Source organism: Semicossyphus pulcher, unplaced genomic scaffold, assembly GCF_022749685.1.
Source record: "Semicossyphus pulcher isolate SPU_LCO1_2020_fin unplaced genomic scaffold, fSemPul1.0.p SCAF_12, whole genome shotgun sequence".
In the NCBI taxonomy this organism is placed as follows: domain Eukaryota; kingdom Metazoa; phylum Chordata; class Actinopteri; order Labriformes; family Labridae; genus Semicossyphus; species Semicossyphus pulcher.
Window position 1 is genome coordinate 7138221 of NW_027211626.1, and position 18059 is coordinate 7156279.

General features: G+C 44.4%; 1 protein-coding gene across 1 annotated transcript; it reads left to right on the forward strand.

The window, feature by feature from the left end:
* The first annotated feature begins 770 nt into the window (after positions 1-770).
* LOC138588334 (metal transporter CNNM1) lies at positions 771-18059 on the forward strand. Its single transcript, XM_069658394.1, has 10 exons — positions 771-2241; positions 8145-8288; positions 10445-10585; positions 10873-11042; positions 11223-11322; positions 12120-12265; positions 12728-12965; positions 13775-13879; positions 14321-14422; positions 15811-18059. The coding sequence occupies exons 1-10, from the start codon at positions 771-773 to the stop codon at positions 15900-15902; spliced, it is 2709 nt and encodes a 902-aa protein (XP_069514495.1). The 3' UTR covers positions 15903-18059.

Sequence of the window (18059 nt, forward strand, 5' to 3'; positions counted from 1 at the left end):
ACATGTCCTCTATCCTATTAATAGTTCGGTCTATTAATAATATATATTCCATGAGATATTCATGTTTGATGTGAAAGCCATTTTAAAGCTGCAGCACCAGAATGTGTTTTCGTAAATGTGTTGACAGATTAAAATTATTGTTTAATTTGTTAAGGAATGCGAATTCTGAAAACAAAACTGTGTTTTATACGACAAAGAAACAGATCCAAACATGTGACTCGTCTCTTACAGTCTCTTTTCAGTTTGGAGTCTGCTGAGCTTTGTGCAGAGTACTTTTCAGAGTAGGCTGCAATGAAACGGGTGATAATACTGCCATCTAGTGGAGACATGTAGAAAGTAACCCCCAAAAATAGTCTTTGCTGTGTTGTACTTATATTTGTCCCATTGCCTTCATACCTTACATTTCAGCGATTTTGACTTCAATTGTGTTCGTTATAATTCTTGATTTAAGTTTTGCTCCAGAATATGTTAAACATCCGTCTAATATCTGACACATCGAGGCTTTTCCCGGGGTGCAAGTGTTGTTTGATCCCATGCAGATCTCATGAATCTTTCATTGTTGGGCATTTCCTGCCTTCTATTTTTAGAAAGTAGCAGAAAGCAAATAAGACAGGCTTACGTCACGGGTTGTCATGTATATTTAAGGACTCTGGTGCCCCCTCCTCTCTCTCTCGGTTTCTGTCAGTAACATACCCATCCTCTTCTTCGTGGATATGGCCACCCAGCTGCTCCATCCATCCCATCCGCAGACCACGTGACCCACTTCTCCCATGTCCTTCAGTAGTTCATTCAGCATGATGGCTGCGGATGCTGCGGATGCTCTCTGCTGCATCCTGCATCCGCGCCGGCTCTCTCTCCTCCTCCTCACCGTCACCCTCTCCTCTCTGCCGGCTCCGACAGCAGCGCTGCTCGGCGTCCGGCCGGAGGACACCGAGAGCGGAGAGCTGTCCGTGCAGCATGGGATACTAAGGACGACCGAGGGGACGCGCTTCATGCTGAGGGTTTACTACTCCGCATCTCCTGCCGCGGAGCATCCCAACAGCCTCAACATCAGCGGCAGACCTGACGCCGCTCCTGCCGCACCGTGGATCGCGTTTATAGAAGAACCAGGTGGAGGTAGCGAGGACACAGAGAGGCGACTTCACTCTAGAGGGAATCCATGTGAGGAGGAGAACGCCCGGAGCTCTGACATCGAGCTGCTGGGCTCTTTCAGATCCACCTCAAGTCAGAACTCAGTTTTGGTGGAGCTGCTCGCGAAGGACCTACGCAGAGGGGAGGCGATCAAATACTACTCCATGTGCGCGTTTGATGGAGTGAAATGGGAGCATTTCAGCACCAAAGACTTTTGGTTAGCGGTGGTGGAGAGACCTCCAGAGGCAGATGTTTGGCTCCAGGCGGGGGTCTCTGTGCTCCTGTTGGCGCTGTCAGCTCTCTGTAGCGGGTTGAATATCAGCATGCTGGCTCTGGACCCCGTGGAGCTGCGGGTCCTGCAGAACAGCGGCACAGAGAAGGAGCAGAAATACGCACGGAAAATCGAGTCCGTGCGTAAACATGGAAACTACATCCTTTGCACTGTGGTGCTGGGCAACGTGCTCACAAACACATGCTTTGTCGTGTGGATGTGCCAGATTTTAGGGATGACTGCTCTCTCAACTGCCTCGTGCACTTTGGGGATCTTTTTTATTGGAGAGATTTTACCTCACTCCGTGGCGTCCAGGCACAGCCTCGCCATTGCGTCAAAGACCCTCTGCGCCACCCGCCTGCTCATGCTGGTCTTCTTCCCAATCGCCTACCCAGTCTCCAAGATCCTGGACATCCTGCTGCACCAGGAGATCAGCAACTTTTACACCAGGGAGAAGTTGGTGGCCATGCTGCGCGTCACGGACCCGTACCACGACCTGGTGAAAGAGGAGCTCAACATCATCCAGGGAGCGCTCGAGCTGAGGACCAAGACTGTAGAAGACGTGCTGACCCCGCTGACAGACTGCTACATGCTGTCCTCGGACGCCGTGCTGGACTTCTGCACCATGTCTGACGTGATGCAGAGCGGCTTCACGCGGATCCCAGTCTACGAGAACGAGAGGTCCAACATCGTGGACATCCTGTTTGTGAAAGACTTGGCTTTCGTGGATCCGGACGATTGCACTCCCCTGAAAACAATCACTCAGTTTTACAAGCATCCCATGCACTGCGTGTTCAATGATACCAAGCTGGATGTGATGCTGGAGGAATTTAAGAGAGGTAACTCCAATTTAAATGATATAAGGCTCAAACTCATGAGTTAGAAGTCAGTGCTGAGTGTGTGAGGCTCCATATGTGTGTTTTGGAACAGTCTCAAGGCTCTCTCCTGCAACCACAGAGATAAAGATGCTTTGAAGTGAGTCTTCACTTAATAAACTTAGTTTTCATAGCAGAAACTAATGTACACAGAGTCATTGGCTCACAGTGGGCCTGCCAGTAAGAGCCTTTGATCCTCAGAGCAGTGAGCTCCATATGTGAAATGTGATATAGTGTCACATTGTGAGCTGGTTCAGAAAGAGGTTATAGCCTACTGAGGACCAGCGTGCAGGGGATGTCTTAAAAAGTTATGCTGTAAATGTAATTTTACCATGACTATAACATCTTGACCTTCACCTGCCCCCACTTACTCATCCATCTTTCCCCTTTTATTTTATACCATGCTTATAAGTTATCTTCTTTACACTGAACTCTTTACGTGTTGGGCTGCTTCAAAAAGGGAATTAAGCAAGAGCAGAGGTGTTTTCCTGCACTGGAATGGCAGCAGAGGCAGAGAATATCACCTTAATCTTTAGTCTGATTAGCATCTTATAATAAGTGCATGAACAGTATTACAGCACAAATGCACTGATGTTATCTATTACAATAATGAAATATACTGAAATAATAATAAATAAGCCGACAGTAATGACCTGGTTTTGCGATTGTGTGTCTTAAAAGACAAAATTGGGTTTTGCTACATTAGAGTTATAAACTCAAAGATTTCAGTTTTGTTCTCTTTGGCGGCACCTGTGGTGATAAACCGTAATTGCAGGAGCACACTTCCCAGATATCCAGACAGTGCTGCATGTGTGACGTCCACGGTTGGCTCCGGTTGTTACTCTTGATTTTCCTCGCTGACGGTCGCTTTCCTTTTTAGACTGTTTGCTTCATCTGAGCGTCAAATTTGTTTCTTTTTCTTTGGATTTTCACTTCTTTTTGAAGTTGTATCTGTAGTCATCCATCTTTTCTTTGTTTGTTCAGCCATAGTAGATTACTGTTTACTCGCAACACTTGCAGAGACCAGAAAAGCAGCCGCTTAGCTCCGCCTACCTTCTCTGGCAGACCAACCACTGCTGGGTGATGGAAAACACGTCACTAACTGGGCGCATGTTGCCACAGACAGCCAGGCTGTGTTCGAAATGCCGTACTATATACTACATACTATACACTACATGCTATATACTGCATACTGCGTTCGGTGGTAGTATGTAGTATGGAGGAGCTTTTCAAATTCATTTTACAGTCTGCTACGCCAGGCAGAAGAAAACAAACAATAAAAACAATAAAAAAAACAGTAAAACAACGCTTCTTTAGCTATAGCGCCCCCTTCTGCTGGAATGCTGCTCCTGTCCATCTTTTCAACCGCCGCTGTGACGTTCCAGCGCTTTGCATTGTGGGATACAGTAGGCAAGGTCGACTGGTCCGATGCATACTGGAGATTTTCTCCGAATCAGTACGACATCCGAGTATTTTTGGCATCCTGCACATTCTGCTTTTGTTTGCATACTACATGTAGGCCAAATCAGTACTGTAGTATAGCATGGCACTTCCAACACAGCACCAGTCCTAATTCTGCAAATGCAAAGGCTTTCATCAGTGGGCCATAGGCTCAATCACCATTGTGTTGCCTCATTCGGTGATAGATAGAGACTTAGCAGACATTTATTTACATGACAATCTTTGAGATTACTATAAATATTATAAATGTAAATGTATCATCATAATCGCTCTCTCTGGTAGTGCTATTAAAAAGTTGGTTAATATATTCCTGACATGTAAAAGTTTGATGTTAAAGACATTTTAAAGCTGCAGGATCATAATCATCTTACCAATCTGTGCTGCAAAAGTCATTTTCCCATCATAATAACACCTTGAACCTTTTCTGCCCCCACCATAAATTGCTTGTGTCCCCCCTTAATCACGCCATGTGCATCATGTATTAGCTTTACATATAAAATCTCATGCTGAGCTGTATCAAAAGGGGGATTTAGCAGGAGCATTTTCCTGCACTGGAACGGCAGCAGAGACGATGAATATCGCCTCAATCTGACTCACACGTCTTTTGTCTGATAAGCATCTTTGCTGATAAGTGTATTCACAGTATTACAGCACACACACAAACACACACACACACACACACACACATACGCAGCATCTCTTCAAGCAGAAGTGTGTCGCCTCTCTCCAGGGACCCCATTCATTCCTGATGATAACACTGAGTATGATTCTGAATCGATGCTCCCCTGATCGCGTCTCGGGCTATAATGGAGACATATGAGAGGCTACCGGAGCTGCAGTTATGTAAGGATTTCGCTGGCATTGGCTTATGTTGGGGGGATTTAGATGCAAATCTGTTTCATTGACAAAGAGAGCTCAATAGATGGAGGCAGCTGTTGTCCAATCAGCGTGGAAGGAGACCCTGCGCCGACTTTGGCAGCATCATAAATCAGATCACTACTTCCAGGTTAAAAGGTCACCGCTGTATTCTGTCCTTTATTATGGAGGATAGCTTACGTCTGCGTGTGTGCTTGTGTGTGTGTGTGTTTCTATCTTGTGTGTTATTTATAGATCAGGTGAGGTGACAGGCTGAACTCAGGCTTCACCTTTGGATTGTTTGTGTCACCTAATTGTCAGCCCCGCGGTGACTTTGAAGCTGCTCCCACCCTGCAGGTCGTCGCCGTCCAGGCCTGCAGAGCGACCATGAAAAATTCAGCTCCAACCTTTCCCTCTCCTCTTCAGCCTCCTTCCTCCTTTGCTCGCATTGGATTAAAGGCTCCTGCTGATCAGGAAGCCTGGCTGGGAGCTGGGAGGATGTCTCACTGAGAGTGATGACTGTGTTAGAGAAGTTAATGGAAATGTCACAAGAAATGTAGGAGATGTAAGCGAGGACTGCAGACACACTTTAGAGGGGACATATTTTACCTTTCATGCCAACCTTACTCTTAAACTTCTGCTTCAAGAGCAAAAGAAAAGGTGCTGAAGTCTTTAAATTCACTGTCAGTTATTCCATCAGTGGTGAATGAAGTCTTCAAGTGATTTAATTAAGCAGAAGTAGCCATACCACTCTATGAAAACACTCTAATACAAGCAAGAGTCCTTAATGGCCACTCAGTGTTATATTATGATGTAATTGGATATGAATTATTGATGCACTAATACGGATGTAAGCGGTACTTTATAGTTGCTAAAGGTGCAGCTTATTTGAACTGTTTCATACACTGTTTGACAGCGTAATCATAATAAGCTTCATATTTCATCAACTGTTTTGCATTTAAAGTCTTAAGTAAAAAGGACACTACTTCTACGTGGACATAGCTGGAGGTATAAAGTAGTATAAAAAATTGCAAGTACTCTAAAATTTTTCTTAAGTACAGTATGTTGTGTAAACATGTTTGGTTATGGTGGTTGCACGGCGGTGCAGTGCTCGGAGCTGTCGCCTCACAGCTTCTGACGCCTTCTGCTTCCAACCCCGGTTCAGATGAAGTGGGAGTTTGCATGTTCTCCCCGTGCATGCGTTGAGTTCCCTCCGGGTACGCCAGCTTCCTCCCACAGTCCAAAGACATGCTCGTTAGGTTCATTGGTGACTCAAGTTGCCCGTAGGTGCGAGTGGGAGCATGAAAGGTTGTCTGTCTCTATGGTTACGTTCACACTGCTGGCAAATGTGGCCCAAATCTGATTTTTTTTGCTCATGTGTGACTCAGGTCTGTTTTTTCATGACAGTGTAAACAGCACATGGAATCTGATCTGGGCCGTATCGGAATTCATGCGACCTTTACGTCACTCTCGATCGATTCTGCGCTGGCGGGAGTCAAACTGTAAATAAAAACATGGAAGACGGCTTCGACTCCGCGTCCACAGAAACCTCCGTACTGAGGTAGCAGCCGTTGCGCCACAAAAAGCCATCATTAAAAATGTGGCTCTCTTTCTCCTCATCCTCATCCTCGTCCTCGTCCTCATTATCATCTGCTGTGGAATTCGCTGGCAACCGTGTTTGTTCACTTACGACAGTGTGCTGCGCGTAGTCTTTGTATTTGTTCTTTTGCGCATGCGGGTCAGTTGAGGACTGACCTGAACTGTGTGACCAGCTCACACTACAATCTGATATTGGCCACATTTTAAAAATAATGTAAACAGCCAAAGAAAAAAATATCAGATCTGAGCAATAAATCAGAATTGAGCGTTAAGCTAGCAGTGTGAACGCAGCTTTAGTGTCAGCCCTGTGATTGACTGGTGATCAGTTCAGAGTGTACCCCGCCTCTTCGGCTGACCTCCTGCGACCCTGAACAGGATAAGCAGTATAGATAATGAATGGATGTTTGGTTACTTTACACCTGCATTCAATTCTACTACTACAACAAATATCCGTTATGGTTGTTAGAATCTAACTGTGTGCATATTATTGTAAGTGCATGAGTGTAAGCAGAAGATATCTGCAGAGATTTAAACAATTATTATTTAAAAGCACAATAATATGCAAACACATGATGCATGATCTAAAACAGAACACTGAGTTCAAGTCTGGATGAGTCGGGTAAACAGGCGGAGCGCAGACATTTGCAAAAGGGACATCCATGGTAGACCCAGTCCTGCCCCAGGGCATGTGTGCCTGCCTGTGTTTTCGCGTGTGTGTGTGTCGTACTGCAAGAGTGTTATGTAACATACGAATGATGTAATGCAGCGCCCGCCCGGGCACATTAGCAGCTGAGGGCAACTCCACGTCTGACTCACCTGAGCTTTTCAGACAAGCTGACCTGAGCTCCGAGTACAACCTCGGTCTCATGTTTAAAGATGGCTGCCTGTCAGGCAGTCAGGATTTTTTTCTTGTCGCTGTGGATTAAAGCATTTGATCCATTTGATCCCCTGGCAGTGATCTCCTAAATCGGCCCATCTCATACGAGCCACAGATTTTGTTGGAAGCACGGCTGGAGATTGTTTAAATGTTTCTGGCTGAACGCCGTGTTCCAGTGACATCATGACCTCGGTTAGATAACTTATTTGGTCACAAATCTGACTTAAGCTGTGACGTAAAAACGAGTGCGGCTGTGAGGGCTCTGATGACGAGGCAAAATATATTAGACAGGCGAACAGATTTGTTTTAAATGTCTGATTTTTTGGTGAGTTAAAAATGCATCTCGAACAGTGTTTTTGTTTTTGTATTCATGATGTTTTTTCCTCGTCTTCTCTCCTTGTGATGTTTCGTCTTTGGAGGCAACTTCTTGTCACATTTGTTTTATTGAATCGCTGCAGAAACGCTGCTGGCGAGTTGTGTCATTGTATCTGGCAGACATGTCGTGTTCAGCCAAACGCGTACTGAGTGGGACCGCTGGGTCTGCTCATGCATGTGTAAATAGTGTGTGTGTGTGTGTGTGTGTGTGTGTGAGTGTGTGTGTAGAGGTTTGGCAGCAGCATGGGCAGTTTCGTCAGCAGATGTAGGCATCCCCAGACTGATTGTGTAATCTCAGTGTTTACATAAGAGCCAAGTCTTCCAAACTGTCAAAGTGTCTCCAGACTAATCCCAAAATGCCTGCTTTCTTTTCGGCCTGCGCACACACACACGCACACACACACAACACACACAAACACACACACTCAAAAGTAGTCCTGACATTGCAATTATTTCATACTGAAGCTCTGAGACAAATCTCTCTCTGTGTTCGCAGTCTCTCAGCCCAGCTGGTGTTTCAATGCTGATTTTCATCTTCGCTGCACAGATCCAGTTGGAGGCTGTTGACTCATATTATTTTTATCCAGTGACGTTAACTCCCCACACATTGCATCAGCATTTCTTTCGTTTGCATAAACTCACATTTGAATTAAAGCATTTGTCAACTCACCCTTCTTCTTTTTTGTCGCCTTCTCTGCAGGTAAGTCCCACCTGGCTGTGGTGCAGAGGGTGAACAGCGAAGGGGAGGGCGACCCCTTCTATGAGGTGATGGGCATCGTCACCCTGGAGGACGTCATAGAGGAGATCATCAAGTCTGAGATCGTGGACGAGACGGACCTGTACAGTACGTAGGATGCATAAACACAATGATTATTACGCTCTGAGTTGGTGCATTCGCTGTGAATACATTATTATATTTCAAGCACCCACGATGAATTCATTATCTCTCAGTTTGTCCCAACAGCTGACAGTTTCTGCACAATCCCTGGAAAGTGCTCTATTCAAAAAGAGCATAGCTTCTACAGGTGGCTGTAAATTTGACTGTCCTTCCTTCCACCAGCTCCTCTCCGTGTTTCCTCATTAAACTATTGATCCCACCTTCCTCCCCTGTTGTCCCCTCAGCTCCTTGCTGGTGCATAATTAAATAATGTGAATAAATGGCCCGGTCTCGCAGATAATCACCATAATCCGCTCATATTTAATTGGCTGGAAAGTCTCTCCGCAGAGAGGAACTCAAATGCCAAACTCATGTCTTTGCTTATCTAATCTTTTTGCATGCCACGGTGAGGGGTGTAAAAAAGTTTATTATTCACTTCCTCAAAATCTCCTGCTCCCAGAAGCATCTCATTTAGAAGTGTGTTGCAGTTTTAATTACACGCAGAGTGTGGAGCAGCCTCTGTCACGGGTGCACTTGTGTGGGAGCTCATAAACTCTGTTTTTCTGTGTGTGCATAATTATGTGTGTGTATATATAGCACAGGGGAGCTAATCTCTCCAGACGTAGCTCTTCAGGCATTTGTAGCGCCAGCTGTTTCTGATGCCGCAGCTACGATGTAGCTAATGGAATATAATATATTAAATACTCATCAGATCTGCAGAGGATAAGTCCATTTATCAATCAGAGGTGTGTTTACACAGCACGGGATAATCTGCGCTATCTGCAGCTGTAGATGAAGAGAAATCATGTCAGAGAATCCATCTGTAGTGTTCACTAGCTGCAGCATGCTAAGCTGCATCAGCTAATGAGGTCAGCGGGACCTCAAAATAGTTGCTAATTCCTTGTAGTGCCAACATAAATACTGTTATGTGGCATATCTAGGAAGGCAAAACTAATGTGTGAAAAAGAAACACCTACACCTCTTTTAGCTTCTAACAGAGACACAGTATAATGTGAAACCTGCAGTGTGTTAGATAACAACAAAATACATATATATATATATAGGGCTGCATGGTGGTGCAGTGGTTAGTGCTGTCACCTTACAGCTAGAAAGTTCCTGGTTCGAATCCCTGTTCGGATGTAGGGGGCCTTTCTGTGAGGAGTTTGCATGTTGTCCATGTGCATGTGTGGGTTTCCTCCGGGTACTCCGGCTTCCTCCCACAGTCCAAACACATGCTCGTTAGATTCATCGGTGACTCTAAAATTGCCCGTAGGTGTGGGTTTGAGCATGAAAGGTTGTCTGTCCCTGTGTGTCAGCCTTGTGATTGACTGGCAATCAGTCCAGGGTGTACCCCGCCTTTCGCCCAATGACAGCTGGGATAGGCTCCAGCCCCCCGCAACCCTGAACAGGATAAGCAGTATAGAAAATGGATGGTTGGATAAAAATATGTACAACACCAGAGTGGGACCCTGGTTTAGCTCAGCGGTTAAATTGCGTGTCCCATACAGAGACCACAGAGACCACAGTCCTTGATGTAGCCGCCCCGGGTTTGACTCCCACCCTCAGCCCTTTGCCGTGCGTCATCCCCACTCTCTCTTCCCTGTTTCTGACACTATCCACTGTCCTCGCTCGGCCTTTAAAGGCATTAAAGGCAAAAAAGTCAATAAATAAAATAATTACACAAGAGAGGAATATCAATACATTTAGTTAATCCCAAACTATACAGAACAATACTGTGAAAAGACACAGGCTGTACTAGGAGAGTGACAGGCAGCACATTTAGCTGCATGTGACACACTGAGGGACATATAATTAATATAACATAATTCTGTGACAAAGCCTATTATACATGGAACACCCACACATGTGAATGTATGCATATGGATACTATACATTTTTTCCCCTATACATTGATATTGAAATACGGTATTTTTAGATCTCTGTTTTTTAAATGTATTTTGGAAATATTTAAACAGTTTTTACTCTGACATGCTGTATGTATTTTTTATATCTAATGTGTTGACTGTCCTCTGAAACGTTCCTGCCTATAAAGCCTTTACATGTAAAAGAATTGAACCGTATACTGTGCATTTTATCGATTTGTATTCCCCGTGTGTTCACAGCTGATAATCGGAACAAACGGCGAGTTTCCCACCACGAGAGGAAGCAGCAGGATTTCTCAATCTTCAAACTGGCAGAAAACGAGCTGAAGGTGAAGATCTCGCCCCAGTTGTTGCTGGCAACACACCGCTTCCTGGCTACAGGTAATTACAGGTGCATTGCAGGATAGAGCTAGGAAAAGGAGATGTGAGTTGGAACCAATGACTGTATATATAGATGGATGAGGTGTCTCCATCTGCTCTCATTGTATGAAATTGATGCCAAAATAGCCGCCGTGATAGGCGCTGCTTTATGACCTATATTGAAGCCAGTCAGCAGGGGGCGCTCGCAATGTTTTGGCTTCACTTTTGTCGTCCATCTTTTTATACAGTTTATGGTTGGAACACAGTGTTCATCTTTGACTTTTTTTGTGTCTATGTGCATCTCACAGAGGTGGAGCCTTTCAGACCCTGTCACCTGTCAGAGAAGATCTTGCTGCGTCTCATCAAACATCCCAGCGTGGTGCAGGAACTCAAATTCAACCCCAAGAACAAACACTCCCCTCAGCACTTCCTCTTCCAGAGGAACAAACCTGTCGACTACTTTGTCCTCGTTCTGCAGGTTAATCCCAAACTCTGCAGCTGCATCGTGAAACCAAACAATTCTGTGCTTCATGTTGATATATTTACAGTGTTTGTCTGCATATTTCTGATAAAGGGCGTTAGATGGGTAATTAATTCAGTGTGATTTTCATGACTAGAGCTCTTCTAATGCATGTAAACGGCTGTGTTGTCCTTGCAGGGACGGGTGGAGGTAGAGATAGGAAAGGAGGCTCTCCGCTTTGAAAATGGAGCATTTTCCTATTACGGCATGCCCGCTCTCATCCCACATCTGCCTATTGGTAAGTTAGTGCACACAAGCATTAGAGATCAATATTTGTAGGGGAGTCACAGTGAGGGTGACGGTGAAGTCTGCAATAATGATCATAAAATGAGCACAGTGCTGGGAGCCTTTTTGCCACCCAGTGTCTGTACAGTATGTCGTCAGCCTGTAAGAGCAGCAGCAGCAGCAGCAGCAGCAGCAGCAGCCGTGGGAAGTAAGTAATTAAAAGAAGTGATTTCAGAGAATTTCCCAGCGGAAGGACGCGACCTGCGCAGGATTATATGAAATCCAGCTAAGACTGCAGAGCAAACAGAACGCCTTGTCGCTCACTCTCTCTCATCCTTCCTGTTTCTTCTGCTGGCTGTGTGCATGTTTTGCATGTGTGAAGCTCAGGCTGAGCTTAAAGCCATTCGGAAGACCTCATTAAATATTAGAAAATCCCTTCTCAGGACATAACAGGATCCAGAGTGTTCTCCTAAGCACCTACGCAGGAGTCACATCCAAAAAAAACCAAAAGGCTTTCACTGCCTTTTTCTTGTATTTGCTCTGTTTTTGAGTCATTGCTCTCCAATTGCACCTGACAAGAACAGCACTCAGCTGGGTAGTGCTTCTCTCAAACCGCTGCAGAATACAAGGAGACTGAAAAGGGCCTGCGAAACAAAATGCACACATACCTAACTCAAACAAGCATCTTTTAAAAGTCTAATTCTTGGAGAGGAATAGCATTGGAATAGGCATAAAATTTGTTAAAGAAAATTTTGATACTTCCTGCTGACAGTTGGTTAGCTAACGTCTGTGTTCTTCTGTTGGGTTCAGGTCAGAGGTATAGCTCCCGGGGCAGTGGTCTAAACCAATCAGAGTCCTTACTGTGTGGAGGCAGCGTGGGTCAGCTCGCTGCAGGAGGAGGGATCTACTTACCCGACTACTCCGTCCGGCAGCTCACAGATCTGCAGATTATCAAGGTAACAAACAGAAATGCCTGCACGCACAGCACACAAACATGTGGAAAAAAAAACCTGCTATTATATCCTCAGCTAAATGTCTAACTTCCTGCACAATGACAAAGAAAAATTGGGAGCCCAAGCAAGCCGGCAACTGCACTTTTAAACCCTTCCATTTAATCTGCAAAATTCCCCGAAAATGCAGACTCTTCCTCTGCTGCAGCGTGCGCCTTTGATATGTCCTAATCCCCGATTCTGACTGAACACAGACATCCTGCTCGCTCTCGCTCCCTCCATGCTCTCTCTTTGCTTTAATCATTGGGGATAATTGTGCTCCATTTAAACCATGAATATATTAAATGATTGATGTGCCCTCACACTTCATTTCTCCCCCCCCTTTCTCCAAATACAGTTTCCCTCTGTCGATTATTGCAAACACAGATTTAATGCTGGGGATAATATTTGGTTCCTGTGTCTCCACAGATCACCAGAAACCACTACCAGAACGCCCTGACGGCCACCCGGATGGATAGCTCCCCGCAGACTCCAGACCCGATGGATCCTAAAGGGAGGCTTCCGGTCCCAGAGGCACGCTCGCACAGCATCGCCCTCCCCCTCACGCACACGCACACTCGACTGGGGCTGGCACGCCTTGCACATCTCCATCCCCACGGTGGCCTTCGCAACATGTCCCAGCTGAATGAGAGAAACAGAATCGTTCGTGAGTAGTTTAGATACTTTTTTAAGAGCGCTAAAACCCTGACAACTCTGCTTTTGCACTCACTGCAACATCAGATCCCTGAAGTGTAAATGATGATGATCTGGCTGCATGAGGCGCAATTTGAATTTCACTGGGGGAGGTTTCTTTTGAAGAGGAAGAAAGAGGAGGTTCAAAGGATCAAATACAATGATCGGAGTGCTTTGTGGGCTGAAAAAAAAACAGCTGACGGGAGCAATACACGATTGACGCTACTATTGGTCGAGGACAACCTGGAACTATAGATGATCTAACGACTGGGGGTCCTGTGAAAATACAGTCTGTAAAACATCCCAAAGACATTCATAGCAGTTTAAAGAATTTTGCACTATATTTAGTATTTTTTATAAATAAAGAATTAATGCGATAAGTCCAAACCTCACAGTGACTCACTCACAACACTGGTGCAAACGTGTCATCAACCAATCTGTACTGGTTTGAAGGCTTAAAGGCTTTCCCACACACCATCTGTCTGACACTGCGAGTGACACGCCACCCAGTGTGTGCGAGCTCGTGTCATTAAGAAAAATCTACGGACAGATGGTTCTGTTGGTCGTCAATAAAAGAGATTTAACCAATTAAGCCTCCTCTGGTTGCAGCTTATCTTTGGTTTTATTTAAACTGTAATTCCTCACCACTTTCAGATCGAGCTTCTTACTGGGACATGATATAGAGTTCTCTACCTCCCTCTGTAGGCAGAGCTACAATCCAGCTGATGTCATGTGGCTGCTTGCAGTTGGTTTACAGCTGATCGGTTAACTCTCTCTTCACAGGGAGTAAATCTGACGGGCAGAGGAGTCCCAACGATACCGTGTTCCTCCGCATGGATGAGATTCCCTACATCCACGAGGACCGACCGGAAACTTATGGGGAGAATGGTGAGTGCTGCTCAGCGTATCCCGGATTCTTCTGTCAGTTAAAACTGTAACAGACCTCATATATGTTCCTCTGCAAAAGCATGTCTAGAGAGGTGTTTTTACTTTAATTATATTATTATATTACACTATTATACTAATTGCAATTTTACATTTATATTACATTTTCAGTCAGTTTGTCTGATGATGATGTCTTTAAAGCAAGTGACTCAACACAACATTTTAGAGAATGACAGAAAGGCAGAGTGCCATGAACATCATTGGATGTGACGCACGATAGTCTGAGTCTATAAATGTGACACCTTTTTAAAACAAAAAGTAGAATTCATCTCGTAGACTGTATATCGACATATCGCTGTAGGTCGTAGCTGTATAAACTCCTCCTGTCATTTCTGCTGTATCCCCTCTTTCTAACTTCCTCGTCTCGTTAACTCTCTCCTTCAGATGTGCCTACAGAGTCTCTGCCGTCCACCTCTCCCTTCATCAGCTCCCGCTCCCTGTCCAGCTCTGAGGAGAACATCGGAAAGAAGCTGCTGCGTAAACTGAGTGAGTGAGCAATTTGTCACAAACACCAATGTCACAGCACGCCCACGCACACCGTCAGCAGCGCCCCAACTTTTCTGTCAGACATACGTAGGTACAGTGTCGAGTGTCTCTTAGCAACAGGTGACGTGTCATTTATCTCACTGCAACCTGCTCCTTCCTGCAGAGCAGATTATACAGTTGCAGCTGTCCCTGTTAGCTCAGATACAGCATGACTCATTAATTTGTATTATTTCAGGCAGAAGCTGTGCTGCTAAGTATTTCTGGCATTATTTCAGTTAATGACAAATGTGAAGGAGTTTGAAAACAATTTTATTCATAACTGATTATAAGACGTGGACGGAGCCAAAATCAAAATACACGCCAAATAAATGTTTCTCAAACATTTTTTCTGTCATTATAGTTAGTTCTTATCATACTGACTTACGTCCAAGTGTTCATTTTTCTGACAAGTTTATTTTTAATGAGTTATTTGATGCTGTCAAAACAATGATTGACAGCTCTGTTGACAAATACGGCTCCTGCAGCCGATCTGTTCCATATTAGCAAAGTAGAGGAGGAACGGAGAGAGGAGAAGTAACTAAAACAATCACTACAGTCATTGAAGTTTCCATATCTGTGAACGTTTGCTTCAGACCAACACAAGAAGCTGTTCTGCTGTTAAATACAGCAACCTGCGAGATCTTTGCTGGTTTTCTTTCTGGCAATTTAAGTGTGTGTTTTGGTTAGTGGAAGTGGCTACGGCGGCTCCACCCACTATGCAGCTCTGGCTCCAAATGACATCACCATCGCAAGATGCCAGCGCCCGTCACAGGGGCTATTTTGGCTTCAATTATGTACAATAAGAGCAGATGGAGATGCGTTGTCCATCTATATATACAGTCATTGATTTGTACCCCCGTTTGAAGCCTCAAGTTCTGCATGTTGGCAGCGGCCAACATGCAGAACTTGACCCAAAGATGATAATGAATTTTTGGCAGCAGGGTGGATACACCATGTTACCTCTCTTCTCTGGTTAACTCACAGGTAGCCACACCCTGAAGCTTACCCTGCTTTATTTTTGATTTTACTCTACATGCGATCATAATTTACAAAATAAAAAAACATGCTGTATTCAAAAGGATTTAAAATAGAGATTGAGACCATACACTCATTTGGAAAATGTTTTGTGAGGTAATAAATCAACTGAGAAAAGGAGTCATTTTCCCATCTGGTTTCTATTTGCAACCAGTGGAATTGCCCCCTGCTGGACAAGGAAAAGATGCAGGTTTAAGGCACCTCTGTATTGAGTAAAACAAAGGCTACGTAAAGCAAATGTCTAGATGACTTTGGCAGATCTTTTAACCAGTTATTACATGCATGATTGTCACCACACTCTTCTCTCTTTTTAGGTAACAAGAGGAGGAAAAAGTCTCGAGATGAAGAGAGAAGATTGGAGGAAGGTTCAGAGGACGGTTCAGAGCAGTTACCAGCCGCGAGCTAGCACAGTGACCCCGAGGAAGAGGGATGAAGCATCACCTTCTTCCTCTTCATCCCTCGCAGGTGTTCCTCACTTAACAACCATAAACCGCTTCATGAACTCTCTCCACGCTCCGCCACGACTCTCGCAGGAGACTGAGCCATCGTATGTGTTGTAGCCACCAGTGACACTCAGGCCCTTACTGGCACGCTCTGTCCCGCCTCTGCCTGACTCCACGCCCTCGCAGTGATGCTGTAAGAGGGACAGATCTGAAAAAAGAAAACTTGAATCTAAACAACATCGTTTTGGATTTATCCAGCCTTACACTGGACTGTGTGGACCTCAGCAGAATTTTCTTTTAGCATGTGTTAGCATTTTACGGTAGCCATAACGATAACCTTTAGCATGTCATTTGAGCCATAATGTGTTACAACAGCATAGCTTCCAATATGGAGCCAAACAAGGTCCTTAAATAATGTCTGAGCCACTTTCCACCTTTCAAACAAAAGTATTTATTATTTATTGTTAAGATGAGGCCGTTCCCACATACTGAAAATCTTCTTTTTGCACAGGGAACTCGCCAAATGTTGCCATAGCGGTGCCACCTACTGCCAACACAACCCGACACACTAGCCATCGCCGTATAAGAAATAGCCACCAGACGAGAGCACAATTTTTACACCAGATTTAAAAACATAATCAAGCCATAAAATAATTCTACGCCTGAATCACGAGTTACTGTATAAACCAACCTCTCAAGTTCAGAGAGGTGTGCACAATTTTGAAACTGCCTGTGCTAGAATGAATGACACAATTTCTTACCAGATTTTTATACGGAGGTGTCAGGATTACCAAACGTTATTTAAAGAAGCAATATAAGTCATCGTACATGCTGTTAAAGGCTTGATTTTATCACTTCACTGCCACATACATCCTTCCTGTCTTCCCATTCAGACATTCCCTTCTGTCCGCATCATGTACGGTAGCTGAATGGAGCCAATTTTAGTGTTTCTACCTTTTAGGGAAATGTTTTGATTGCATTCAATAGAACTTGTACGGTCAGAGCAATCAACTTCATACCACTAATTTAGCCTTTTATATGTACAGTTCATCTCTCACAGGGTCAGTCACTAAAGCTGCATACACCAACTTAAAATAAGCTAGGGGGTTTTTGGGGATCTTTGGGTGTAGCGATCAAAATGGATTATAAGAGTATTATTGAGGAAGAGTAGTTGCTACTTGCATGTTTGTTTATGCTGCTATCGCTGTAGAAATGTCCCCTCTAGAAAGCCCTGTTTCTCCATATGCATGCTTACGTAAAAAGGATGCATGATTAGGACCAATCTGCAGAGGTGCAATGTGTAGCAACTGTAGATGTAAAAACGAAACCTTACAGAGACAGCAGCTTCGAGTTGTAGCTTCTAAAGCTGAGAAAAAGTAGTTCAATAATTAGCAAAGACAAAAGAAAAAGGCTGCAATTTTAATTATAAGCAGTTTTGATGTTTTAACTGTTGCTATTAAAGGGCAGGGGGACTTCTGAGAGGGTCAAAGGTCACTGTATCTACTGAAGAGGACGCCATAGAATGCTGCTCACTGGAAGTTTTAAAGCCATTCTTCTTGAAATCTTCTATTACTGCAATAATGTGTTACTGATGTGTTGAATTTAAAGTGGGAGTGGTAGCTGCAGCTCGTGTTGGACTCTGAGCTGATCCGTGCTGGGAAATGTTGGCAGTTACAGAGAAGAAGAGATATGAAAGAGGAAAGCAATATGACGCACACTGACGTCAAGCCACCACCTCCCTTCAAACACGCGCACACAAAGGTGGCGTTTGGGGACGCTCGGTGATATAATTCACTCTGCCTGCTAAGGCTATGGGAGTACAAAGGATACTGCACTGCTAAGCTATTCACGTTGACCCCTCAATGTACACAGAACATGCAGCGGGAAGTCTTTTGATCTGACGACTGTGAGCACAAGGATTCATGTGAATCAGAACCACTGACACAGAGGGGTTCTGCCGTTGGTTAACACTGGTTTATATTTGTAAAGATTAATATAATGTGTGTGTTTGGGATAAAAGGCAAAGTTGCATTTTGTATAAAATAGATTATAAAAGTTACCCAAAGATATCAAGAGACAGAGCAAATGTTCCACACAAGGAAAAAGACGTTATTAATAAA